The following is a 26,541-nucleotide window of genomic DNA, read 5'->3' as shown; positions in this document are numbered from 1 at the left end:
AATCACCACCAAGTAGCAAATACAAGCCTTTTTTTTTCAGTACTCATTTAACAGTTTAATTTTCCAACAGTCAAAGGTCCGGGATCCCTCATTACAGTCCTCAGGGGAAGTCATTACCGCCCTTCTCTCCTCCTCTTCCTCCTCTTTTTCCTCCATCCCTACATATAACTCCATCTCCTTTATTCTGTGCCATACTTTCCCTCTCACTGGTTACTTAATCATGCCGCTCCTTCTATCATGCCGCTAAGACACACCTTCATATTATCTACCGCTGTCATTCTTATACCGTTACTGTCATTCTTCTCTTTTCCCTCCTTGTTATTTTTTTTTATTTTATTTTAGGGAAATCTTAAGTAAACAATATCAGTAAAAAAAAAAAAAGGACTTATATCATTGACACATTTATTATTCATTACAAAATTACAGCTGGGGTGACATTTTTTTCATTAATGGTGAATTATCAATCTTGCATCAGCAAACACACACAGTTTTTAGTTTTTTTACTTTCAATTTCTTCATTATTAACTTTGGTCGCTGATGACTTTTTGTTCATTTACGTTTTTTTTTTCTTTTCCTCCTTTTTTTTGGATTTTATTGTTTTAGTTTCTTCTTTACTTTCAATTTCTTCTTTCTTGTTTTTGGTCGCTGATGACTTTTTTTGTTCATTTTCTGCTTTTATTTCTTCTTCTTTCTTGATTTTGGTCGCTGATGACTTTTTTTGTTCATTTTCTGCTTTTATTTCTTCTTCATTCTTGATTTTGGTCGCTGATGACTTTTTTTGTTCATTTTCTGCTTTTATTTCTTCTTCATTCTTGTTTTTGGTCGCTGATGACTTTTTTTGTTCATTTTCTGCTTTTGTTTCTTCTTCATTCTTGATTTTGGTCGCTGATGACTTTTTTTGTTCATTTTCTGCTTTTATTTCTTCTTCATTCTTGATTTTGGTCGCTGATGACTTTTTTTGTTCATTTTTGCTTTTTCTTTTCCTCCTCCTCCTTGGGTGTAAATAAAAGAAACAGGGAGTGAAAAGGGGTAGACGAAAAGTAGTATGCTTCTTAGAAATATTATAACTTTTTTTTTTATTTTATTCTTTTAGTTTCTTTTTTTCAATTTCTTCATTATTAACTTTGGTCGCTGATGACTTTTTTTGTTCATTTTCTGCTTTTATTTCTTCTTCATTCTTGTTTTTGGTCGCTGATGACTTTTTTTGTTCATTTTCTGCTTTTATTTCTTCTTCATTCTTGATTTTGGTCGCTGATGACTTTTTTTGTTCATTTTCTACTTTTATTTCTTCTTCATTCTTGTTTTTGGTCGCTGATGACTTTTTTTGTTCATTTTCTACTTTTATTTCTTCTTCATTCTTGTTTTTGGTCGCTGATGACTTTTTTTGTTCATTTTCTGCTTTCATTTCTTCTTCATTCTTGTTTTTGGTGGCTGATGACTTTTTTGTTCATTTTCTGCTTTTATTTCTTTTTCATTCTTGTTTTTGGTCGCTGATGACTTTTTTGTTCATTTTCTGCTTTTATTTCTTCTTCAATTTCTTCTTTCTTGATTTTGGTCGCTGATGACTTTTTTTGTTCATTTTCTGATTTTATTTCTTCTTCGACTTCATCACTCTTCATTTTGGTCGCTGATGACTTTTTTTGTTCATTTTCTGATTTTATTTCTTCTTCAATTTCTTCTTTCTTGATTTTGGTCGCTGATGACTTTTTTTGTTCATTTTCTGATTTTATTTCTTCTTCAATTTCTTCTTTCTTGATTTTGGTCGCTGATGACTTTTTTTGTTCATTTTCTGATTTTATTTCTTCAGTTTCTTCATTCTTATTTTTGGTCGCTGATGACTTTTTTTGTTCGTTTTCTTTTATTTTCTCTTCCACACACACACACACACACACACACACACACACACACACACACACACACACACACACACTTTCTCCTTTCGTCCATGTTAGAATCCACATATGCACGCGCACGTACTCACGCACACACAAACGCACGTAAGCAAATTAATCATGACTTTGAATATTATATAAGTTATGCCAATACATACACGCATTCATACATATGACTTCTACATGGCTATACATATATTATATACATATATTATATACATATATTATATACATATTCACACATATTTCATCATAACTTGGAACATTGTCAATATTATGATGGCCTTCTACATGGGTAAACATATAGGTACATATTCACACACATTTTATCATGACTTGGAATATTGTCATGGGTACATATTCATGCATATTTCATCATAACTTGGAATATTGTCAATGTTATGATGCCCTTCTATATGGCTATACATGTACACATTCATCAGGACACACACACACACACACACACACACACACACACACACACACACATAAATACATATTAATAGACACAGAATAATAGATCATTTAATTTATTAAATGGCGCCTCACTGATGGGCGAGATTGTGGGCGTGGCGGCGGGCGTGGTGGGCGTGACGGTGGCCAGCGTGAGCGGCGTGGGCGGTGCGGCCAGCGGCCTTCAGACACCCCCTGACAAATGCCTCCGCGCCGGCCACCTGGGTGCGCGGGCCGCGCAGCAGCACGGTGCGAGACACCTTGTCTGTTGCTGGCGGCACTCTCACCTGCACGTCAGGGAACTCCTGCAGTAGTCTCCTGACAGTCGCGCCGGCGGGACCCACCACGTGGCACCGCTGGCGTGGCGTCACCGCCACTTGCGCCTCGATCACCTCGGCCTGCCGCAGCAAGGCCTCGAGGCGCGCCAGGGCGGCGGGAACCTTCCGGGCAGGTCCGCACAACCTGATGGTGGCGGTGCGGGTGTCTGAGGGAGGCGGCACACACACTCGCACGCCAGCGAACTCTTGGCACACTTCCCGCAGTGTGGCGCCGCGTGGGCCAACGATGTAGCGCCGCATGTGGGGCGCTACGGCGAGAGTGGCCTCCTTCTCTTCCTCCTGCCAAGAGCGGCGCACGCTGTCCAGCGCACGCTGCTGCTTGGCTCTCTCAGCCCGCTGCTTTCCTTTCTTCGCCTCGAGCTGCTGGCGTCGAGGAGACTCGATGGCGGCCTTCACCTCAGGCAGGCTAGGCGCCTTCACCTTCTTGGGCCTGTTCTTGCCGCGGCCCACCACCGCCTTGCCCTCTGAGTCCCTCTTAGGGGGGTCTGGGTCCTCAGGGGTCTCCGCCACAGTCTCCTTAGGCAGGCTAGGCTGTGCCCTCACCTTCCTGGGCCTTTTCTTTTTGCAGGCAACCACCGTCCAGCCCTCCGAGTCGCCTTCTGTGGCTTCAGGAGTCTCGGGGGCCTCAGAGGCCTTAGGGGCCTCTGAGGCCTCGCCGGACACCTGCTTCACGCCCACCGCCAGGTCCTCATCTGCCTTAACCGGAGGCGCCTTCTCCACCTTCACTTTTCGCTTCTTTCTCTTACGCTTCTTCTTACTAGTGTGGGTGGGTTTTTCTTTCCCATCGTCGCTTTCGTTATTTTCTGCTTTATTTTCCGCTTCTACTAATGCTTCATCTTCGCAGGTTTTCATTTCTTGATCTGCTACAAAGTCTTTTTCTTCGTCATTTCCGTTATCTCCGTCATCTTCCATCGTTTCCTCTGCGTGTACGATGGCGCGCGTTACTGTCTCTTCTTCAATAGTTTCTTCTTCTGTGTCTTCGATGACTTTTTCCTTAACGTTGTCGGTCTTGGCTGCTTCCCGCACTGCTGCTTTCTTCTTCCTGCGGAAGAGTCGCCGCAGCAGGTACAGGAAGCCACAGCATTTGACGGCGCGTTCTTCTTTCATGTCTTCTTCGGCGGCGCGTTCCATGTCGTCGTCCGCTGGTGCGGGCAAAATTTCTTCTGCGCTCCAGGTTTCCATTTTCATCCCTTCCTTACTACCCTCTCAAACCTCGCCCCTACCCCCTCAAATTTTGCTAATTTCTTTTATTGCAAAATAAAATTTAAGGTGTCCTCTGATTGGTGGACTGGTGCGTGATCAACTCCAAGCTCACAGCCAGGAGAGAGTCAAGGCTCACCGCTCTGAGTTATGTTCACTACATGTAAAGGCATCAACTGTACATAAGAAGTGGCTGCACTAAAGCTGTTATCTACACTATACATAAGTATTTAGCAGCTTATCCTAATACAGTGACAAACGACGCGCGCGCGAGAGAGAGAGAGAGAGAGAGAGAGAGAGAGAGAGAGAGAGAGAGAGAGAGAGAGAGAGAGAGAGAGAGAGAGAGAGAGGGTGTGAATGACAGAAAACAGACACAATATGATAGTCTATACACCTCGTTGGAGATTCATGATTCTATTAATATGAACCAATGAATCTTTGTTTTTTTTTCAGAATATGAATAGCAGTTTCGAGAATATTGATATCAATATTGATATCAATATTGATATCAGATGCTCCTGAGAAAGGTTAGGGCACGTGGGATAGATGGGTGTTAGGCTGGATAAAGTCATAGCTAAGCGACAGACGACAGAGAGTAGTAATAAACGGTTCCAAATCTGGGAGTGGGGTAATGTAATTAGTGGGGTGCCACAGGGATTAGTATTTGGGCCATTGTTGTTTTTAATATATATATCAATGACTTGGATAATGGAATTAGTAGTGATGTTAGTAAATTTGTGGATGACACGAAGATAGGTAGATTAGTGAGGTCAGAATCAGATGCCATCACTTTGCAGGCAGATTTAGATAGGATGAACGAATGGACAGACAGATGGCAAATGCAATTTAACATAAAAAAAATGCAATGTACTTAGCGTAGGTAGAGGAAACCTACACAGTAGTTACACAATAAACAACTCAGCTCTAGTAGGTTAAAAGTACGAAAAAGATTTAGGAGTTATAGTTAGCTCTGAACTCTGTCTAAGAAAGCAATGCATAGAGGCCAGAAACAGGGCAAATAGGGTATTAGGATTAATTTTTAGGAGTGTTAAAAGTAGAAGACCTGAAGTAATATTAAAGTTATAATTGACGCTGGTCAGACCTCATCTAGACTACGTTGTGCAGTTTTGGTCCCCATATTACAAGAAGGTTATAGATCTATTAGAATCAGTACAAAGGACATTGACTAAAAGGATACAGGGTATGAGGGGTATTCCTTACGAGGCGAGATTGAAGCTGTTAAATTTACATTCTTTAGATAGATGTAGGTTAAGAGGGGACCTGACAGAAGTCTTTAAGTGGTATAAAGGTTATAACAAGGGGGACGTAAGCAAAATTCTTAGGATCAGCAACCAGGATAGAACAAGAAATAACGGGCTCAAGCTTGAAAAATTTAGGTTTAAAAAAGAGATAGGAAGAAATTGGTTCTCAAATAGAGTGGTAGATGAGTGGAACGGACTCAGTAATCAAGTTGTTAGTGCTAGGACATTAGGGAGCTATAAGAGAAGATTAGACGGATTTATGGATGGGGATGATAGGTGGAAATAGGTAGGTATATTTCATACAGGGACTGCCACGTGTAGGTCTGATGGCTTCTTGCAGCTTCCTTTATTTCTTATGTTCCTATGTTCTTATATATATATATATATATATATATATATATAGAGAGAGAGAGAGAGAGAGAGAGAGAGAGAGAGAGAGAGAGAGAGAGAGAGAGAGAGAGAGAGAGAGAGAGAGAGAGAGAGAGAGAGAGAGAGAGAGAATTATAGTATTATAAATGAGATAAATTACCGCTCGCAGGCCTGCGCCGTATATGAACAACGTGTGTTTTTAAGCATCCGGAGCAAAGTGGTTAAAGATAAGAGATGGTTGTACAGTAAAGATGCTTCAGAATGACTGGATTATAGTCTGTTCACTTAAGTTAGATTCCTGGAGCCTCGGTAGGTTTATAAGCTCGCAGCTGATTGGCTGATGTTGCATTTCTTGCTGTCTTCTACCACTATTTTCATGTTAACTGCTCTCCTGATCTTGCTAACTGCATGCCTCTCCTCCTCCCACGGCCTCACTGCACAACACTTTCTTCTTTCTCTCACCCCTATTCTGTCCACCTCTCTAATGCAAGAGTTAACTAGTATTCCCAATCATTCATCTCTTTCTCTGGTAAACTCTGGAACTCCCTGCCTGCTTCTGTATTTCCATCTTCCTATGACTTGAATTCCTTCAAGAGGGAGGTTTCAAGACACTTATCCTGTAATTTTTGTCTTCTGCTTTCAGCTCTGGGGACGTCACTTCAGTGGCGTGGCCTTTTCTTTTTTTCAATTATTATATTTGTGTTGCTCTTTACCGGTGCCCCTCCTACATGAAAAAAAGAAAACACTTCACACCTTTTCTTTCACTCTACATTATTTTTTAATTTCTTATTTAAACTGATTTACATATGAATATGAAGAATAAAAATAAATAAATAAATAAAAACAATAAATCCCCCCCCCCCCAAAAAAAAGTGGACCGGGTAAAAAAAAAAAAATCCATGCCTTGTCCTGAGCTGCTGCGACGGTGTGCGGGAACGGATTAATCCATTTTTACTTTGATTCCTGTGGGGAAAATAGTTTTGATTTCTGAACATTTCCGAGTTAGAACAGCTTTCATAGACGAATTAAGTTAAAAAACCAAGGTTCCACTGTACATGTGTTTCGAAGCTTTAGGTAATGGAAAATAACAATTACATGTGTTTTGTTGAGGTAAGTAATAGAAAAGTAACAATTACATGTTTTGAAGCTTTAGGTAATGGAAAATAACAATTACATGTGTTTTGTTGAGGTAAATCATAGAAAAATAACAATTACATGTTTTGAAGCTTTAGGTAATGGAAAATAACAATTACATGTGTTTTGCTAGTGTAGGTAATAGAAAAATAAAAAGTGAATGCATTCTAAGCGTTTCAGCGAATTCTCCTCGCCCCAAACCAATCTGGTATAATCTGGAATATAACAATCAATAACAACTACAAGTGTTTTAGTGCATTTCAAACCCACCACACACTCCCTTGAGCTGACACGACCTGTGACCTCAGCTGACCTACCTTGCCTGCGAGGGTGGTCAGCAGGGGTGTAGCGCGGGTTGAGTACTGTGGGCAAAACAAAGCTGATGATGCCGTCTGTCTCAACCCTCAACTCCATCACCAGACGAAGGGTGACCTTGGCCCTCGTTCCTGCAGCAGAAGCGGGCGGGGTGAGAGAGGGTGAGGTATGGATGGGTCAGGGCGAGGCAGCATAAGGTAGGGTGAGGAAGGTAAGGTATGGGTGGAGCAAGGTGAGGAAGGCTGAGGTAGGTTGGCAGCAACCTTTATAATGCTATTTTCCTCATACCTACAATGTTTTTAGATATTTCTGTAGACAGGGTGAGGTAAGGGTGAGGCAAGGAGAGGTACGGGTGACAGTAACCTCTCTCTTTCTCTCTCTCAAACACACACACACACACACACACACACACACACACACACACACACCACCACCACCACCACCACCACCACCACCACCACAACCACCACCACAACCACGAACCCGCAGGAAAGTTGCCGAGGTTAAGCGTGAGAATGTCGCTTGAGTCAGGGTCTTCTCGTGTCATGAGGGCAGTCTTCCCCTCCTTCAAAGCCTCCTTGTACACCTTCTCTGCCTGTGTGAGGAAAGGGAACCAACCAGTGTGTAGGGTTTACAGCAGGAAAATGAGTTAGTGGTGGAAGCTGTCAGGCCTACACGTGGCAGTCTCTCCCTGTGGGCAATGTCAAGTACCTACCCAGTTTATAATTATTTTCTTGTGAGTCTACTCATATATACGCTAATGGTAAACACTTTGCCTTCGTTAGATATAAAAAAAAAAAGTCTCAATGTTAAAAAAAATAGGAGGAAATAAGACACACACACATTTAGCACAGGCGCCGCTGCAAAACGTTCAAAGCAGCAAAAATGGCAGGTTGATATATTGATATAAAAAAAAATGATTGCATGTTAAATATTATTAAAAAACACTAAAAATAGCATAGGGGATAAACCTAATACCTTGTTCTTCTCCAAGCAGTGAGTCACAATGGTTCTGCCGTCCAGCTGCGCCTCACAGTGGTACACGGCTGCGCCCTCCTCCACAGGCAGCACCGCCCGCACCTATAAGAGAGAGAGAGAGGCGCCAGGCAGGGGAGGAAAGAATGAATTAAAGAAAGAAAGGACAAAACACACGCCTCTTTTTTCTTCTTTTTTCATGTTTAACTCCTTCTCTTCCTCCTCTTCCTTCTGCGTTAGCAAAGGAAATTATCAAATAAGGAAAGGAGGAATGAAATGTGAAGAAAGAGGGGAGGAAACAGACTCTCCTTATTACCGAACGCCATTATTCTTCCTACTTTCATGTTTATCTGCTCCTTCTCCTTATTAGTGAAAAGAATGATTAAATAAGAAAAGAGAGGAGGAAGGAAAGTTAAGGTTCTAGCTATGAAATGCATATGATTGTTCCCCCTCCTCCTCCTCTTCATTAATGTTGTACTAGTGAAATTAATGCATATATAAGGACTGCGCCAGATAAGAAAATTACGAAGTAAAGAAATTCAAATTAAAGAAGGAAAGGTGCTGGCCTTGTTTTCCTTTTTGGTTTATTGATTCTTTGTGTTTATTTACTTCTCTTTTTTCCTCCTCCTCGTGCGATAATCTAATACCACTTTTTTTTTTCCGAGAGAGAGAGAGAGAGAGAGAGAGAGAGAGAGAGAGAGAGAGAGAGAGAGAGAGAGAGAGAGAGAGAGAGAGAGAGAGAGAGAGAGACAGATGGGGGAGAGGTGCGGAGTACTGTGAAACACTCCTGCTTCCCAAAGGCTCCAGAGGTAAAGGTAAAGTATCAAAAATATAAAAATAGATAGTATACACTACAAAAATATAATTAAATAAATAAATACAGATATTGTACACCTTATTGTAAAAATATCCTACAGTCTGGGACCAAACGTAGGATATTCATTGAGTATTTCCCTGAGAGTGGCTGAGTCTATGAAATGGTCAATGAGGCTATACAAGTCATGTTGACCTCGCAGCCTAAATTTACCAATGAGAGGACATTCCGTGACATAATGACGCAGAGTGTGTCCCCTTGGTGCAGCACACAGCACACAGCACACGCCAGGAGAAGCACTGACTTTCCAAAAGTATTTATAGCCTAATTTGAGCCTCATTGCCACCCTGTCGTGTGATGCAGTGTGTCTCCCATAGGTGTAAGCGCAGCTCTGGGAGACACGTACATAGAGAAGACTACTGCCTATGGAAACAAAGCTCCAACTGATCACTAATGCTACTATGTACAACTGATCACTAATGCTACTATGTACAACTGATCACTAATGCTACTATGTACAACTGATCACTAATGCTACTATGTACAACTGATCACTAATGCTACTATGTACAACTGATCACTAATGCTACTATGTACAACTGATCACTAATGCTACTATGTACAACTGATCACTAATGCTACTATGTACAACTGATCACTAATGCTACTATGTACAACTGATCACTAATGCTACTATGTACAACTGATCACTAATGCTACTATGTACAAAGTCCTTAATGCTACTCTTAACATAGCCCAGAGTGTACTCAGCGCCAGGGTCCAGTGTGTCGTCCTGAAGGGCACATTGAGCAAGGCGGTCTGCCTTATCATTAAGCGGGATACCCACATGAGAGGGTATCCAGGTGAAGTGAACCGTGGCACCAGCACCTTCTAGGGTGTGGATGAGATCAAGACATTTATTAACTAGATCACAGTCCATGGGGGAGGTAGACTGGAGAGCATACAGTGCAGCCTGACTGTCAACAAAGAAGAATATATCCTTACGGAGAGGCGCCACAATATGGAGCGCCTCCAGAACAGCATACAGTTCTGCCCTAGAGGAGGACATGTGTGCAGGGAGCCTCCTGGAAACCTCAGTGTCAGTGTGGTGATTGGCAGAAATGTAGTCACGGATGAACAGCCCACATCCGGACCTGCTGCCATTGACTGAACCATCACAATAAACATGATTAGGCTGAACGTGGGGGTACTTGGACAGTTTAGCCATGAACATGTCTTGCAGCACATGAGGAGGCCAGTCCCTCTTGGGCTGATGCAGTGAGTGAATATCAACACTGACACGGTGAGGGTTGGAGCGGTGACATAACAACGTTAATACAGGCCTCGGCTATACCTACACTTGTAACAACTCCCAAGATCTTCCTGAGGTATGGAGTTGTAGGAGTCCGAGGATCACGATACAGGGGGTCAGTGATCCCTTCAGAGAGTCGGAGCCCGTGCATAGCATCCGACCAACATTACGACAAGTAATTTCCTATATCCTACACATAATACTCGGCAGGTGCAGTTCAGCTCTGAGGACCTCAGTCCTTGCAGTCCTGGGGCATCCCAAAATTATTCTCATGGCTTCATTCTGAACAATCTCCAGGGGACGGAGCTGGGTGGCACTAAACTGTATCAAAATAGGAGCTGCGTAGTCAATGATGGACCGTACGACAGATATATAGAACATCCTTAGAACTGGAATGCCAGTCCCCAGGCCCCTGTTTGCTAACAGCCGAAGTGGCACTAGCCGTGGCAGACAGAGGTCTCGAAACATAGTGTACAGCGTGGAGTGACTTCCTGAAACTCAGCTGTACACCCAGGTACTTGTGTGTATGAACTCTAGGGATGGGAACATTATTTACAGTGGGCGGTCGAGAGACCTTCCCTTTGGCTTGAAATTTGGTTTTACATTCATTAATTACAAGTCCCATTTGAACACACAATGCTGCTAGTTGTGACAGAGCTGACTGGAGAGTCCTGGGTGTGGGGCATTGGAGGAGTATGTCGTCAGCATAGATGAGGACCTGGGTGCCCTGCGGGAAGGAACAACGCGCAATTTTGTCCATTAAAACGTTGAAAAGCATTGGACTAAGGACTCCACCCTGTGGTGTTCCAAGCTCAAAGACTTCCTCAGAGGAGATTGCACCTTGAAACAAACCTGTGCTGTTCTATTGTACAAATAGTCCCTGCTCCATCCTAAATATCTACCTTTGACACCTTTGAAAATGAATTCATAATAATGTTACACCAGGGGTATTGGTGCGGGTGGCAGCACTGTGGGAGGTGACAGCACTGGGAGAGGCGGGAACAGAGAGAGAGAGCGGAGACGCGTGGCCAGAGAGGAAGCCAGCGTGTGCCTGCCTGTTGAGTGCATGTCGTGCCCCTGTGAACTTGTAAAGCAGTGTACTTGCGGAGGATTTGTCAATAAACCTAGGAAATAGTGCCCGTGTTTTTCCCTTGTGCCCTGGCCTCGTGTGTGTGTGTGTGTGTGTGTGTGTGTGCGCGCCTTGTCCCGGCGTTCAGAGTGTGACTCCGCTGCTCTAGTTTCTCGACCCGTACCCGTGTGGATAACACGCCCGCCCGGAGTGAGGGGTGGGCGCAACAATAACATCTTTGTTGGCCCTGTCGAAGGCACTCTTGAGATCAACGAAAGCTCTGCAGGTAGCATCCTTATTTATCAGGCACTCAACAAAACAATGACTTATGGAATGACCTTTTAGGAAGCCATGTACATTGCCAGAGAGTACATGGCCCACCTTATATATAAGCCTATTCAATATTATCCGTTCCATCATCTTACACAGACAGCTGTTATTAATATATAGTCCGAGTTGGCCACCCCTCTTCCCACTGCTGTAAAAATTATCTATGCCTAGTAAATGGAGTCATTATTAAAAGGACTGGAATTTTGTATCACTTAGATGAATATGTAAGAGAAAGAGATGATTTAGGCTCAAAGCAAAAAATCATGATATAGCCATAAACTTATTATTTCTTTACTTATCAATAGCATTCATAATTTTTTATGGTAATTACTGTCCCTGAGTATGTGTGAAGTGAGAGATGAATTATACCTTACAGGCTAGTGGAGAATTATATAAGAAACATGCTTTGGATGTGAGAAAAGTCCAATTATAGAGGTTCCTTCAGTGCCTTCGTCAGTTCCGGAATGTTTAATTGTATTTTATTTATTGTATTGTTGGAGGCGACTTGAAGGGCGCGACGTAGTAGTGGAGTGGCAGGCAAGGACATTTAAAGAACTAATGTACAGCACAGACGCATATTTCACCACCAGAGGACAGGACACAGTTACCGTATGCCTCGGAAGTCCCCACAGAACACCCTAAGCTTGATATGGCTGTCACAACGAAAAGGAAAGAAACATAAGTGTGAATAAGAATACATAACACCATTCAGCAAGGACTCCCAGCACCACCCCACAACGCTCAGACCAACACCACCCACACGCCTCCACACCCACCTCCCTGCTGCCGTGACGCATTATTTAGCGCCTTGCTAACAGTCATCTTCCCCAAGTGGTTAAGTAATTCTAGATGCAAGGAAAGAAAAGGCAGGAAGATGATTATTGTTATTTTTTATCTTTATTTTCTTTGCAGGAGTGAGTGAGGCAGGATGAGTTTGATGGGTGCTTAGGCTGAGAGTCACGCCGCAGGGTCAGTGAGGGGTACGGCCGGCAGTATGGTGACTCCTACGGCGGCGGCAAGTACGGCTAAGGTGGTCATGTAAAAAAAAAATCAAATAACCAGCAAAGGAAAGTAGAATAATTACTTAAAAACTCAATAAATATGATGAAAAGTAATGAGAATTTTGGGGATATGGTGGTAATCCTTGCCTAGTAATTTCCAGACACTGACTGCTTGTTTCTGGGCAGAGTGTGATGCCTTATCAAGTTGTTACCTACAGAATGAATTGACCGGCACTGAGACTAATGAACGGAATTAATCTTAACCTAACGCAAAGATCAAAAACACTAGTGCTATTTCAACATTATCCCCAAAAAAATCAAATAACCAGCAAGAAAAAAAAGGCTTAAAATCAACAAAATAAGACAAAAAAGTAAAGAAAATTCATAAAAGACAACAGGAGACAATTTCTTTATGTTCAATGATTCAAAACTTCCCAAACCTTTTATTTATTATTATAATTATTTTTATTATTATTATTATTATTATTATTATTATTATTATTATTATTATTATTATTATTATCATCAAGTCATTAAAAACCTCCTCCTCTTCAGGTCATCACAGGAGTACTCATGTGACAGGAGCAACAGTTGGGAGGTGGTCACAGGGGAGGGGGCTGATGACGAAGCCGTGGGAGGGGGAGATGGTGCCAGGGAGTGGCAGGGTGGCCGGCCGGGTGCTGCAGGGGACGGCCACTGCTCCGGACATCATGGCATATGGATAACCTGGAGTCCGAAGTGGCACTTAATATTCTCAACGCTGTGCTGACTAATGTAAGTCTGGAGGGGTGGGGTGGCCTAGAGTGTGTTATGTAAGTGTGTGTGTGTGGGGGGGGCGGTCAGTGTTAGGGTGTTGAGCAGTGTGGGTGTGGAGGTGGTGGTGTGTTGGGTGTTGGTGCCTTAGAGTGTGTTGCATAAAGCTTGGTCTTTGTAGGTGATGTTATGGTAATTGTGGGTCTGTTTGATGATCTTATTTAAGTATCAAGGTATATTTTTTTTCATTCATTGATATTCTGTCTATTTCTTTATTTCTTTATTTATTTTTATTTCTTTATTTCTTTATTCTTTTTTTTTATTTTCACAACTTTAAAGAAGAAGTAAATGTTTTTTTGGTTTTTCTCAACAAACAACAAGCCAAAATGAAAATAGCATTGCATCACGATATATCCTGTTCATTATTACTTTTCAAACCATATCTTTGCATCAGCCTAAATGTTTCTGGTTTCCTTTCCTCTTGTGCATCTGTTTCCTTCTTTCCCTCTCCTCTCAGCTAACAGAGGTCTTCTTGCATAGGCTGGGTCAGGTTCCTTGGGTGTGTGGGTTGTAACTCTGTCTCCTCACAGAAAGAAGAGGCACAGTGGGCAAGACAGAGGGACTGGGAAGGCAGACAGAAGAGGAGGATGGACTGGGTGAGTAACAGCAGTACTAGTAGAAGTAGTAGTAGTGACAGTTTCATCATAGTAGAGATAGCAGTAAAATATCTAGTTGTGTTATTAGTAGTAGTAGTAATAATAGTAGAAGTAATACCAGTAGTAGAGGTGGCTTGGTCACAGTAGTAATGGTAATAGTAGTGATAGCAGGATGTTATTTAACTGTATAAAAGAAAGATTAAATCCATATATAAAACTTATTGGCAGGACCAGTAGCAGCAGCAGCAGTAGTAGTATTAGGAACACCGTGGTCATAATAACAGAAGTAGAACCATAACAATTCACTATATAAAACAAAAAGCACCAAACTAATATAGCATCAACAACAACAGCAACAGTAGCAGTAGTAGTAGTAATAGTAGCAGCAGTAGTAGTAGCAGTAACAACACTAACTCCAACACTTTACCAACAGGACGACCAGTACTATGGGTCTGGCTGCGGCATCCTACCCACCCCCCAGATGCCCCCACGCTAACTGCCCCGGCGCGACCCTAACATTGGCCCTGCACACTCCTGGGGTGTGGTGGGGGCTTTGTACCAGGGCGGCCGGGGCGGGGGCAGGGTGGAGCAACAGGGCCGGGGTACAAGATGAAGAAAACGTTGCCGGCTAAGAAGAAAATAGGAGCTAAGGAGGTTTAGACAAGTGGTGGTGGTGGTGGTGGTGGTGCTGGTGGTGGTGTGAAACCGAGGATAAGACTGTATCATCAGTCTGATGATATTTGGAATATCAATTATTTAACTTTGCAACACCTGAGGACAAGACAGGAGCCAGGCAGGAGGGTCATAGGATGCCAGTTGGATGTGGTGAAGGATGTTTTTTGTCTGGGAAGGATAATGAGGAAGTGAAATTGAGTTGCTGATCTGTAGATAAAATGATAAAAGATGAATAAGTGAAATAAAAAAAAAAATGTGGTGTTTTGGAATATATAGAACAGTGGGGCTTAGTGTGTGTGTATGTGTGTGTGTGCTGGGGGATGTATCTTTGTTAATTAGAAAGAATATAAGAGATGAATATAATGGTGGGAATATAAGAGATGAATATAATGGTGGGATGTATAGCAATTTTTTTTAGTTCAGAAGAAATAAGTTTGGTTTGAGTTTATATATGAATGGGAAAAAAAGCTAAAAGAGAGAGAGAGAGATTTATAATGAACTGGAATGTAAAGCAGTACAAAACTGTAAAAGAAAGGGATTGATGTTTAGTTTAGATTAATTTGTGTAAAGTAGAGTAAAAAAAAATAATGTGTTTTGAGTTGATGTATCAGTGTAACCTAGAAAATGGAGGAGAAATTATTGTTTCTTTAAATTTTATGTCATTGTAAACTAGAAAATATAAATAGTTTTTTTTCATTTTATAGATCATTATAAAATTGAAAAATAATATAGCAGTGGTGTTTATATATATATATATATATATATATATATATATATATATATATATATATATATATATATATATATATATATATATATATATATATATATATATATATATATATATATATATATATATATATATATATATATATATATATATATATATATATATATATATTTTATGCCATTGTAAACTGAAAAAAATATAGAAGTAATGTGTTAGATTTTTTGGTTTGGTACATTAATTTCACGGTTAATCAATTTATACTTCCTGTTGTCACCCTTGTCCTGTTCAGGGTGTGAGTGGGCCAAGACCTGCTACAACTCTTCTGCTTGTAATGCAAAAGAAAGTGGCAGTTTTTACTCTTGATTTCCATCCCGAGATATTAGTCGCTGTATTTGTTGAGGATTTCCACCCCAAAAGTTAAAAATATTAGTCGCTATATTTGTTGAGGTTCATGTGTGTGTGTGTGTGTGTGTGTGTGTGTGTGTGTGTGTGTGTGTGTGTGAGGGATTTGTACTTCATTCAAGCATCTTTTATTTTCACTACTGTTGATATCTTGTTCACTACTGGAAGATTAGTACTAAGATGTGATTCTTGTTATTTTTAAGGATATTATTGCAATGGTTTTTGTATGATTGCATCTCATTCCTGTTGTACTTTAGAGAGAGAGAGAGAGAGAGAGAGAGAGAGAGAGAGAGAGAGAGAGAGAGAGAGAGAGAGAGAGAGAGAGAGAGAGAGAGAGAACAAGCCCCATTGCTCAAACTAATGATAAAAAAAAACTCAACCATTCCAAAAAGTATAAATATATTAGTTTTGTGAGTAGAATTTGCCAGAAAGGAAATTTGAAATGCATGAGTGTGTGGGAGAGGCAAAGGATATGCAGGACAGCAGATTAGTGTGTGAAGGATGTGTAGGAGAGGCTGAGGATATCCTGTACACTGTGTCAGGATGGTTAAGGATGATTTGGAAGGAAGGTAGTGTGTGAAGGATGCATTAGGTAGGATGTGTAGGAGTGGGTACAATGTGTTTAGAATGATATGTATGTTACAGGAGGTAAGGATGTGCATTTTCACCACAAGTATGTGTACAGATTGGTGTTGACACAGTAGGAAGCTTTGATTAATCAAGCTGGACCATCATTCCTTGTGTTGTCTTAAGGAATGTATGCAAACTTACTGGAAACTCTCTCTCCTTCAGTGTTCATTAGTGTATTTATCAGCTTTTGGGGTCAAGATGTCACTGTTTATTTATTTATTTATTTATTATTATTTTGTTTGTCTTATTTTTTTTTCTTTGTGTTGGACAGTTTACGAGTCAGTTCCAGTTTTTGTGACAGTGGATGTGGTTTCTTTCTGTGATGCTTGTCCTTGCCATGCCTTCCTTCCCAGTGACTACCATGTGTAGGCCTGATGGCTCCTTGCAGCTTCCCTTTTGTACGTCCTTATGTTACTCCACACTCAGCTTCTCCGTGTGTTGACTGTTTTTCTTTTTTTGTGTCTTCCTCCATATATAAATAACACACACATTCACACACACACACTTCAGGTATTCTCAGATATTCAGCATTCATTCTTATCTTGCCTTTCTTCACACACTCACAGCATCTCCAGGTCTTCACACTCAGCATTCCCCCTCATCTTTCACTCCACACAGTATCCTTTACTCCACACAGCCTGCCCCCTCATCCTTCAGTCAGCCTCTTCCCTCATCTTTCACTCAGCTTCCCTCCTCATCTCTCAGTCCACACAGCCTGCCCCCTCATCCTTCACTCCACACAGCCTGCCTCCTTATCCGTCAGTCAGCCTCTTCCCTCATCTTTCACTCAGCTTCCCTCCTCATCTCTCAGTCCACACAGCCTGCCCCCTCATCCTTCACTCCACACAGCCTGCCTCCTTATCCCTCAGTCAGCCTCTTCCCTCATCTTTCACTCAGCTTCCCTCCTCATCTCTCAGTCCACACAGCCTGCCCCCTCATCCTTCACTCCACACAGCCTGCCTCCTTATCCCTCAGTCAGCCTCTTCCCTCATCTTTCACTCAGCTTCCCTCCTCATCTCTCACTGCACACAGCCTGCCCCCTCATCCTTCACTCCTCCACACAGCATCCCTCATCTCTAACACCATCCAAGCCTTACACATCCACACCTACATCTACATCTCACACCTGCAGCATCCCTGGAATCACATCAGTGCCCCCAGGTGACAGGTGAGCTCTAATTCTATCCTCCATTCTGTTTTTCGTCACCACCACCATCACCACCACCACCAATATTTAGGACCTAAATATGCTAATTATACTGTTTGTCCTGCGTATTTTTAATTGTGGAGTAGGGAAGTGGAAGAATAATTGATTTAATATTAAGAGCTAAAGTAAGAATGTAAGAAAAATAAGGGCTAGTGCAAGAAACTAATAGGCCTACGCGCGGTGGTCCATATTTCAAACATGCCTGCGTATTTCCACCTATCATCCCTGTCCATAAATTCGTATAATCTCTTAAAACTACCTAATGACTCAGCGCTAACAACCTGGTTCGTTTGTCTCCACCGTGTGGATTAATATATTCCTTAACTATCTCGTTGTATTAAACTGCTTGTAATGGTTGACGTATTCTGGTCTGTATCCTGCATTTGTATTTTGTTTGTATTTTTGTATTCTTAAGCACTTCATCTCAAAATAATGGCAAAGATAGTTAGTCTTTGCCATGCGGATAAAATATTTCCTCAAACTACCTCGTTAAATTAATCTGCTTGTAATTGTTGATGTATTCTGGTTTGTGTTCTCCATTTGTATCTTGTTCGTATTGTTAAGCTCTTTGTTCTTTCACCAGGACTGTTAACAAATGCCACAGAGGTGATTGGTCAGGTTCTCATGGGTGTTCTCATTAATGACGCAGGATCCTCACCAAACCATCACTGAGTCATGATAGTGCCATTATCACTTCGTTGACTTTCACTACAGGCTCTAAAACTATCACCCAAGGAAACACACTTGTAAATCCCTAACAGTTTGTACTATACCCTGCTAAAACATTCGTAAAACCACGATAACTTCCAGTAAATCAAAGGAAATTGCCACTAAACCATGAAAATACCCTTGCAAAACTCGTCACCTCACTAATCATAATTTCAATCACTAAAGTCACGAAAACATCCTTGGAAAACCAAATAACTTTAGCTCGGGTTTGTTAAAAGTAGTGGAGGTATTTTCTTTTCTTCCCTTTTGTTGCCTCAGCCCGGTGTCCCTCTGATATGAAAAAAAAAAAAAAAAACAAGACATTGAAGCGTTCGAGATAGCGAGAAAGTTACGAAGCTTCAGCAGACGTGAACTAACGCCTGGCTCTAGCCGCGTCGCTCTCTCTACCTCCGTCCACCGCCCAGGTAAGGTCAGTGTTGTTTTGTGATTATTCTGTTTGCTGGTGGATGATGGTGTGTTCTTGGTGGCGGTGGTTGTGTTGTGTTGCGGTGGGCTTGATGTATCTGCAAGAGCTGGGTGAGGGCGAGGAAAGGTGAAAATGAAAGTATAATGAATCCAGCTTTATTGGTGCTCCGTGTTTGATGTTCCTGTCCCTCATTTGTCACGTTGACAGTCGACAGGTGCGTGACAATCTCCTAGCGTCATACTGTAACGCTCTGCTGATTCAGGACATGTCAGGTCTCTCCGGGGTTGAAGTGGCAGCAGCAGGAACATGAACACCCAACACTGAGTACAAAGTTATCCTGTGTTCAGTGTAATTACCTTCAGATCATTCACTTTCCCTCGCCCTCCTTGCCCTGCTCTTCAGTGACATGACACTCCCACGACACACGGAGCCACTACCAGGTGACCTGTAATCTTTTAACGAGGTGTAATATTTTAATGGTGTAATCTTTTAACTTGTAACGGCTCGTTTATTGTAATGAGCATTTGGAGTTATAGAAAGCTCAGTATTGAGGTGTTTGTATTGGTCCTTGTGTAACTGATTGGTATTCAGGCGTCTTGCATTTTCGTCATTTTGGATTTAGGTTAGCGTAAATATTTTTGTACAAATGTGTCGAGTGACGACCTAGTTTGTTTGTGTCGCTTAATTGAAGTCTTTACTGTCTGTACTCATTGATTTATTTACTAATTGATTGTGCTAAGAGTATTTACTGTTAGGTCATCCCAGCCACGTGCCGCCGCCTCGCTCCGCTGCTTCACAAGGCGCTCCACGCGTGCCACAGCCAGCCGGCGCTCCCTATTGGCGGCCTGAAGACCCACGCACCCCAGCAACAAGGTGAAGGCTGTGCTCTGGCAGGTCGCTCCAGCTTGCCATCATAGGTGCTAGCCTGCCCTGAGCGCCCTCCTCTCTGCCTGTGACGCGCCGGGGGTGTCTGGCTGGGTGAGTGGCTCAATTCAAATATTGTTTCAATTGAACGTTGTTCTCGGTTAAGAACTTTTTTAAATCGTTTAATTCTGATGTTTGGTTATCAAATAGTAAAAATCCGTCTTTTTAAATTCGTTTGTTTCCAGTTCAAATCCACCTCGTCTGTCCTGCACAGATGAGTGGTGACGCTGCAGTGACCTCGCAGACTGGCGGCGGCACTCCCCTGCAATACGTCCCCTGCATTGCTGTAACAAAGCAGCCGTGTGAGCGACTCGTGGGCTGGCGCGCCGCCGGTTAATGATGTACGAGAGGCTCCCAAATATATATTATTTTTAGTTAATTTTTTTTTTAAATAAAGAAGAATAGTTTTTAATATAAAAAAATATATGTATAGTTTTTATTTAATAAAAACTAAGTTTGCTCATATCTGAAAATGGTCGTGGTGTTTCTCCGGAGAGTCTTCGAGGTATTTTGTAAGCGAAACGAGTAACTTGCACGTTTTGAGTAAAAATGGTTTTGTTGAAAAGTTTAAGCTTCCACACTCTGGCACTCGCCAACTTCTCTATCCACTCCCCACAGCTGGCATCGTATTCACATCCAGGAAAGGGAAACGAACACTATTATTGTATTTTGTATATATGCATAACGAACATTATTGCATTTTATATATATGCATAAAGATAATTATTTCATAATATATCTATAATTTCACACAATTATAGCCTCCTATCTACATTATGTACAGGCCCCCTATGCAGGGTGAGAGGAACTAAGGGGGGCGGGGATGGACGCGAAAACCAAGATGCCTTGATGTTGATGGGTTTATCGCAGGCGATGAGGTGAAGCAGAGGCAGCAGCAGGGCGGAGGCGAGGCCAGCTCCGGCAACACCGCCCTTGAGATCCCACGGGGTGTTGGCTGCAAAAGAAAAAACCTGATAAGAAACCTCTGCAAAGGGATTGGGGATGCAAAGGGATTGGGGATATGTTCTGCAAAGGAACATTTGAGATACCAAAAGGAAACCTCTGCAAAGGGATTGGGGATATGTTCTGCAAAAGAACATTTGAGATACCAAAAGGAAACCTCTGCAAAGGGATTGGGGATGTGCTCTACAAAGGAACATTTGAGATGCCTAAAGGAAACAAACGCTGAGCAAACAGCCTAAACCTCTGAACTAAATACCCAAACACCACCCATATCCCCTGCCACCACCCTCCTACTTTCCCTCCCTTTCATTTCCTTTTTCTCCTTCCCTTCCATTTTCTTGCCCTTCCTCCCCCCAACTGCCATACTCACCTCCCCTCCCCTCCCCTTTCCAGTGCTCCCATCTACCCTTACACCTTGTACTCTCCTCTCCCTTCCCATCCCCAAGACTCGCTCTTATACTCCTCCAGCAGTGTCTCCTCCTCCAGGCTCCCGCAGGTCCTGTAGGGCAGCTTCTTGGGGCGGTCCGGGTCAGGACACGCCCCTGATGATGATGGTGGGGGGGTCCAGATTGCGGCCAGCCAGCACGCGGGATAAGTCCAGCTCAAGACGACCTGCGCTGGGGCCTGCGTCAGGAGAGGAGAAGGGTGAGGGGAAGGCGTGTGTGAGGGTGTATGGGAGGGGAAGGTGTGTGTGAGGGGGTATGGGAGGAAGGAAAATGAGTAAACTAAATGAAAGGAAACTTTATTAATGTGATGCAATTATGAAGTAAAAGGAGGAGAGAAGTTGATGAGATGATGATGAGAGGAAGAGATGGAATGAGGGGAGACTGAGAATAGCGACACAAATGAGGACTCAGCGTGACCGATGAGATGAAACAAGGAGAGGGACAAAAGAGGAAGAAAGACTTAAATATGACTGATAAGGAGAGGTATGAAAGAGAGAAAAAAAATAGACGAAAGGAGGTGATTGGATGAGAAATGAGAGAAAGGAAACGATAGACGAAGGGAGATAGAAATGAGAAACATGAAAAAGGAAAAGAAAAAAATAGGCTAAAAGGCTGAAATGAGAAACAAATGAACGAGGGAAAAGTAAAATATAAAAGAATGAATTATCGGAATATATAAAAAAAGGAATATTGAAAGAAGATAATCAAAGAAAACTGACCAATAAACGAACTGAAGGACTGACTAAAGAAAACAAAAATCTCTTATTCCCTCCCTCCACTACCCCACCCACTCACTCACCCATGAAGTGCACCACGAAGGTCACGCACTGCTGGTCACTGGACAAGGTCACCGTCTGGAGATCAGCTGCTAGGAACCACTTGGACGCCCCTAACACCTCGCGCATGTCCATCATGAAGGTAGGCCTGGAGGAGGAGGAGGAGGAAAAGGTAAATGAAAGGGAATAAGGTGGAAGAGGAAGAAGGTGAAGAAAGGAGGGAGAAAAATATGGGAGATGAGAAAAGGTGACATTTTTTATCTATCTATCCATCTATTTATCTGTACATCTATCTATCTATCTGTCTCCCACCTTATCTAGCTTATCTATCTATACATCTATCTATCTATCTATCTGTCTACCACCTTACCTAGCTAACATCAGTATTGCTGTAACTCTCTCTCTCTCTCTCTCTCTCTCTCTCTCTCTCTCTCTCTCTCTCTCTCTCTCTCTCTCTCTCTTTAATCCTTCTTTCTCTCTTTTCCTTTCACTCTTTTCCTCATTTCCTTCCTTCTCTCTATGAAGTATGGATTCCACGTGTAACCCGCCGTACACACCTGGACTGGAAGAATTTCACATCTGCGTCCACACCTACAGGGTTTACGTACACGGACCAATTGTGCTGCCGCGTCTGGACACGTGCACAGACTCAATGCGTACATGATTGTTTCGTCAAAACCGCTGGGTAGAGAAGGTCGAACGTTGCATTCAACTTATTTTACTAAGTCGATCCAACCTGAGAACAATTACCTAACTAACACAACATCACAGAGCATAACACCACAAATTCAAAGTATCCAAACTCATACAATGCTAAATGTTCAGCCATCCAACTAGAAAGTTCACAAAAATTATCTAACCTAAACAAATATTCACTTACAATATTGACCAAGCAGCGGTAAATAGCCCACAGTCCTGGGCACATCACACAGGCATGGTACACAGCTTCCCCGCAAGCTCAGCGCCTGGCACAACGTGTTAACACACACACACACACACACACACACGCAGCAGACCACCCACAGCTGCGAACAACAATCAAACAAATTTTCACGGAACGGCTGGAGCAATACCAAACACGTATCCGCATCTGCCGTATGGAACAAAACAATACAACCTACAAATCACGTGTCTGTATTGCACCTGTACACAAAGCTCCACTTTACATGACATACCAAGGAACAGCAGGGAACCAGCATGGGCCATGTCACACGGCCGCCACACCACACACCCTGGCGGAAGCAGCCACTACAGACAACTGACCTACGTGGCGGCTGCTGGGTGCTGGCTGCTGGCGCCGGGGTGAAGTAAGAAACAAACAAAACGCGACATGCGCACTGCAAACAGTAATATTAACAAAAAGTAATCAAAAGTAAGTAACAATAATACACAAACTAAATTTCGTGATATTTTTACGAAACAGTGATCAAACACGTACACGCACATACGTACACATAAACGTACGTATTTTGTTTCATTGAATAAGAAAATAAAATAAATAGCTGGATAAATGGATAATATGAAGGATAACAAACACTGAATGAAAGTACAAGGAAATAAGAAAAAAAAAAATGCGAGGATAAGAAAGTGGAAACATGAACGTAAATTTGAGGTGATAGAGAGGGAAGTGAATTGTGAAAGGCGACATGAATAAGGTGACGAAGTTCAATAAAGGAGGTAACAAGAGAGGTAACAGAAAATTAAAGAAAAGATAAATAACAAAAAAAGAAGGGAAAAAATGGTTAAAATAGAAACAAAACAACAAAAATATAGTCGAAAAATAACAAAGACATCTCCCTTAAAAAAAAGAAAGAAAGAGAGTTGCTTCTTCTGCTGCTGCTACTAATACAATAATAATAATAATAATAATAATAATAATAATAATAATAATAATAATAATTCTCTCTCTCTCTCTCTCTCTCTCTCTCTCTCTCTCTCTCTCTCTCTCTCTCTCTCTCTCTCTCTCTCTCTCTCGTTTTATCTCCTCTTTTCGTCTTCCTTCTTCTCTTTCAACTACTAGCACTACTACTACTACTACTACTACTACTACTACTACTACTACTACTACCACCACCACCACTACACAAATACAATTGTAAGTATTGCTTAATACCACCACTATCACCACCACTACTACCACTACTAATACTGCTGCTGCTGCTGTTGCTGCTGCTGCTGGCACCTCTCTGCTAATAGTGCTAATACCACAACCACTTCCCCTCTCTCCTATTGCCACAGATTTCAGAGCGCTAGGCAGGCATTCCGACTCTCTCTCTCTCTCTCTCTCTCTCTCTCTCTCTCTCTCTCTCTCTCTCTCTCTCTCTCTGTGTATTTAGTATTCGCATTTTCTTCTATATTGTTTTAAGTCTTCCTTCTTGTTATTCTTATTCTCCTCCTCCTTTTCCTTCTCTTATTTGATTACACACTTTTCTATTTCTTTCGTAATTTTCCTTCTCCTCCTCCTCCTCTTCCCCCATTCCCTTCCTTCTTCCTGTTCCTCCTCTTCTTCTTCCCTTCTCTTGTTCCATCTCTTCTCCCTTTCCTCCATAGTTAATTCTTTTCGATGCTTTTTTCTTATCTTTCTTCCTTCCCTCCTTCCTTATTTCCTTCCTTCCTTCCTTCCTTCTTTTATTACTTCCTTTCTTTCTTTCTTTCTTTCTTTCTCTCCGGCGAAATTTAACCTCATTGTTGCAGCGCTAAAGTCAGTACTCTCTCTCTCTCTCTCTCTCTCTCTCTCTCTCCTCTCTCTCTCTGTGCTTCATCTCCATAGAAATCACCGTTAAGTGCGAACATAAAGATTTGGGGAATTAAAACACAATTAAGTAAGGCTCGGGAATCTTCTTATCTTAACTTTTCACTTAATCCCCAAATGAGAGAGAGAGAGAGAGAAAGAGAGAGAGAGAGAGAGGAGAGAGAGAGAGAGAGAGAGAGGAGAGAGAGAGAGAGAGAGAGAGAGAGAGAGAGAGAGAGAGAGAGAGAGAGAGGGAGGGAGATTAGATAGATTAGCAAACGAATTAACTTATATACAAACAGACAGACAGACAGACAGACAGGCAGACAAACAGAAAGACAAAGGACAGGTGATGAACAGGAAGGAAACAAAAATAGAAAGGAAGAAACAATTAAGAGAACAAGAAGAGAAGACAGATAAAAAAACAAAAAAAAACAGACAAGCAAAGGAAAAACCTGAGAGACATGTACACACCGAATGACAGACAGACAGACAGACACACAGACAGACAGACAGATTAAGACTTGCAGCACAAATGAATAACGCACGTCAAAATAAAGCAAATAAAGAAGGTAAACTATCTCACTTCAGGATGGAAATTAAAGAAAAACTCTCTCTCTCTCTCTCTCTCTCTCTCTCTCTCTCTCTCTCTCTCTCTCTCTCTCTCTCTCTCTTCTCTCTCTCTCTCTCTCTCTCTCTCTCTCTCTCTCTCTCTTTTTGTACACCAATCAATACATAGTTAAAGAGAATGTTACAAAATATTTTTACATATAATGTATCACTTTACAAGCTAAAGGGAACATTTTTAGTGTTTCCTATCTAAAAGCCTAACTCTAAATGTTACTAACAATTGTTACTCTGGTGCTTATGGCAACCAGACGTTCACACATTCCTTGAATTGCTGCAGATTCATTTTACTGAAGTCTATCTGTGCAGCAATTAAGGTGTTCCATAGTTCACTATAATGATGGACGTACTGGCGTTGATGGTGCCAAGTACGGCATCAACACTGAAATAATTCAGCAGGCATTAAAGTGACAGCCCGGGGTGGTCACTTGTGCCCGCCGCAGGGGCTGGCGGAAGAGCTTGGAGATGCGGGATTCGCTGTTGTTGTATTTTGTACATCACAGCGAGGCCCGCTACGTCCCTGCGATGTTGAAGGGAGTGGAGCTTTGGCTTATTTCTGCCTCCACTGTCCTTTATGAACCTCACTGCCCGAGCCTGTACCCTGTCCAGGAGGGAAAGATGCCTGCTCGCCGCTCCTCCCCAAGCAAGGCACGAGTACTCCAGGGAGGAACGAACTTGAGCCTTGTACAAGATCTCCAGGCCTTTGTCCGTCAAGGAGCCACGACATCCTCCTGAGTGACGCCAGCTAACCCGAGGCCTCCCTGGCTAGACGCTCTATGTGGTGCCTGAAGGTCAGCGCGGAGTCATATGTGACCCCCAGTACATCCATCTCGTCTTGCCGCCGTATAGCTTGCCCCTCAAGGCTGAGTTGGAGGGGCGTCCTCGACCTTGAGATGATTGACATTTGTGTTTTGTTTGGGACAAATTTTACTTGCCACTTGCTGCCCCACGACACAATGCGGTTCAGGGTGACGTTCATGTGGTCGGCCGTGTCAGTCTCCTCCCCTGGGCTGTAGCTCTGAGCCAGCGTGAGGTCATCAACATAATCTCGTACACTGGGGATTAAGTGCAGGAGGTCGTTTATGCAGATGTTCCAGAGCAGGGAGCCGAGACAGCTTCCCTGAGGAACACCTGATCTTACTGCATGCTGTTCAGACTCCTGGCCATCAATGACCACTTTAAGATTCTTCTCTCTCAAGTAATCACCAAACAGCAACAAGAGGGGCCCATCCACACCTGCTGCACGGAGCTTTGCAAGGAGACCTGCATGCCACACCTTGTCAAAGGCCCCTTCAATGTCAAGGGCAACAACTGCAGTGGCCTTCCCTGCATCCAGAGCAGCACTCCACTCCGAGGTGAGCAGCAGATGCAGGTCCAGCGGCCGATCTGCCCGACCTGAACCCAAACTGCCGGCCACACAGT

General features: G+C 42.5%; 1 protein-coding gene and 3 long non-coding RNA genes across 7 annotated transcripts in view; 2 read left to right on the top strand and 2 right to left on the bottom strand.

Moving 5' to 3' along the window:
* LOC135098208 (von Willebrand factor A domain-containing protein 5A-like) overlaps nucleotides 1–10,215 on the bottom strand; it is a 25,900-nt gene extending 15,685 nt beyond the window's left edge. Inside the window, exons 1-5 of the mRNA XM_064000451.1 lie at nucleotides 10,111–10,215; nucleotides 9,480–10,022; nucleotides 7,942–8,043; nucleotides 7,447–7,558; nucleotides 6,966–7,094 (exon numbers count right to left, since the gene is read on the bottom strand). Of these exons, the coding sequence (XP_063856521.1) occupies nucleotides 6,966–7,094; nucleotides 7,447–7,558; nucleotides 7,942–8,043; nucleotides 9,480–10,022; nucleotides 10,111–10,215 (991 nt within the window). The remainder of the gene's footprint in view (nucleotides 1–6,965; nucleotides 7,095–7,446; nucleotides 7,559–7,941; nucleotides 8,044–9,479; nucleotides 10,023–10,110) is intronic.
* A 2,901-nt stretch (nucleotides 10,216–13,116) lies between these two features.
* On the top strand, nucleotides 13,117–15,282 carry LOC135098204 (uncharacterized). Its single transcript, XR_010266669.1, has 3 exons — nucleotides 13,117–13,238; nucleotides 13,808–13,873; nucleotides 14,307–15,282. It is a non-coding gene; the product is annotated as an uncharacterized LOC135098204 (long non-coding RNA).
* A 3,333-nt stretch (nucleotides 15,283–18,615) lies between these two features.
* Nucleotides 18,616–19,955, top strand: LOC135098199 (uncharacterized). Of its 3 annotated transcripts, none has more exons than XR_010266660.1 (3): nucleotides 18,616–18,655; nucleotides 19,408–19,630; nucleotides 19,791–19,955. It is a non-coding gene; the product is annotated as an uncharacterized LOC135098199 (long non-coding RNA). The 3 variants fall into 3 exon arrangements; XR_010266662.1 differs by having other exon boundaries at nucleotides 18,627–18,650; XR_010266661.1 differs by lacking the exon at nucleotides 18,616–18,655 and adding an exon at nucleotides 18,860–19,092.
* A 278-nt stretch (nucleotides 19,956–20,233) lies between these two features.
* LOC135098200 (uncharacterized) lies at nucleotides 20,234–23,054 on the bottom strand. Of its 2 annotated transcripts, XR_010266664.1 has the most exons (4): nucleotides 22,937–23,054; nucleotides 21,785–21,909; nucleotides 21,000–21,163; nucleotides 20,234–20,531 (listed from the first exon to the last, which is right to left on the bottom strand). It is a non-coding gene; the product is annotated as an uncharacterized LOC135098200 (long non-coding RNA). The 2 variants fall into 2 exon arrangements; XR_010266663.1 differs by having other exon boundaries at nucleotides 20,234–21,163; nucleotides 22,937–23,053.
* Between the last annotated feature and the right edge of the window lie 3,487 nt (nucleotides 23,055–26,541).

This window comes from Scylla paramamosain, unplaced genomic scaffold (assembly GCF_035594125.1).
Source record: "Scylla paramamosain isolate STU-SP2022 unplaced genomic scaffold, ASM3559412v1 Contig50, whole genome shotgun sequence".
Lineage (NCBI taxonomy): Eukaryota > Metazoa > Arthropoda > Malacostraca > Decapoda > Portunidae > Scylla > Scylla paramamosain.
This window is presented reverse-complemented; position numbering and strand designations above follow the sequence as displayed.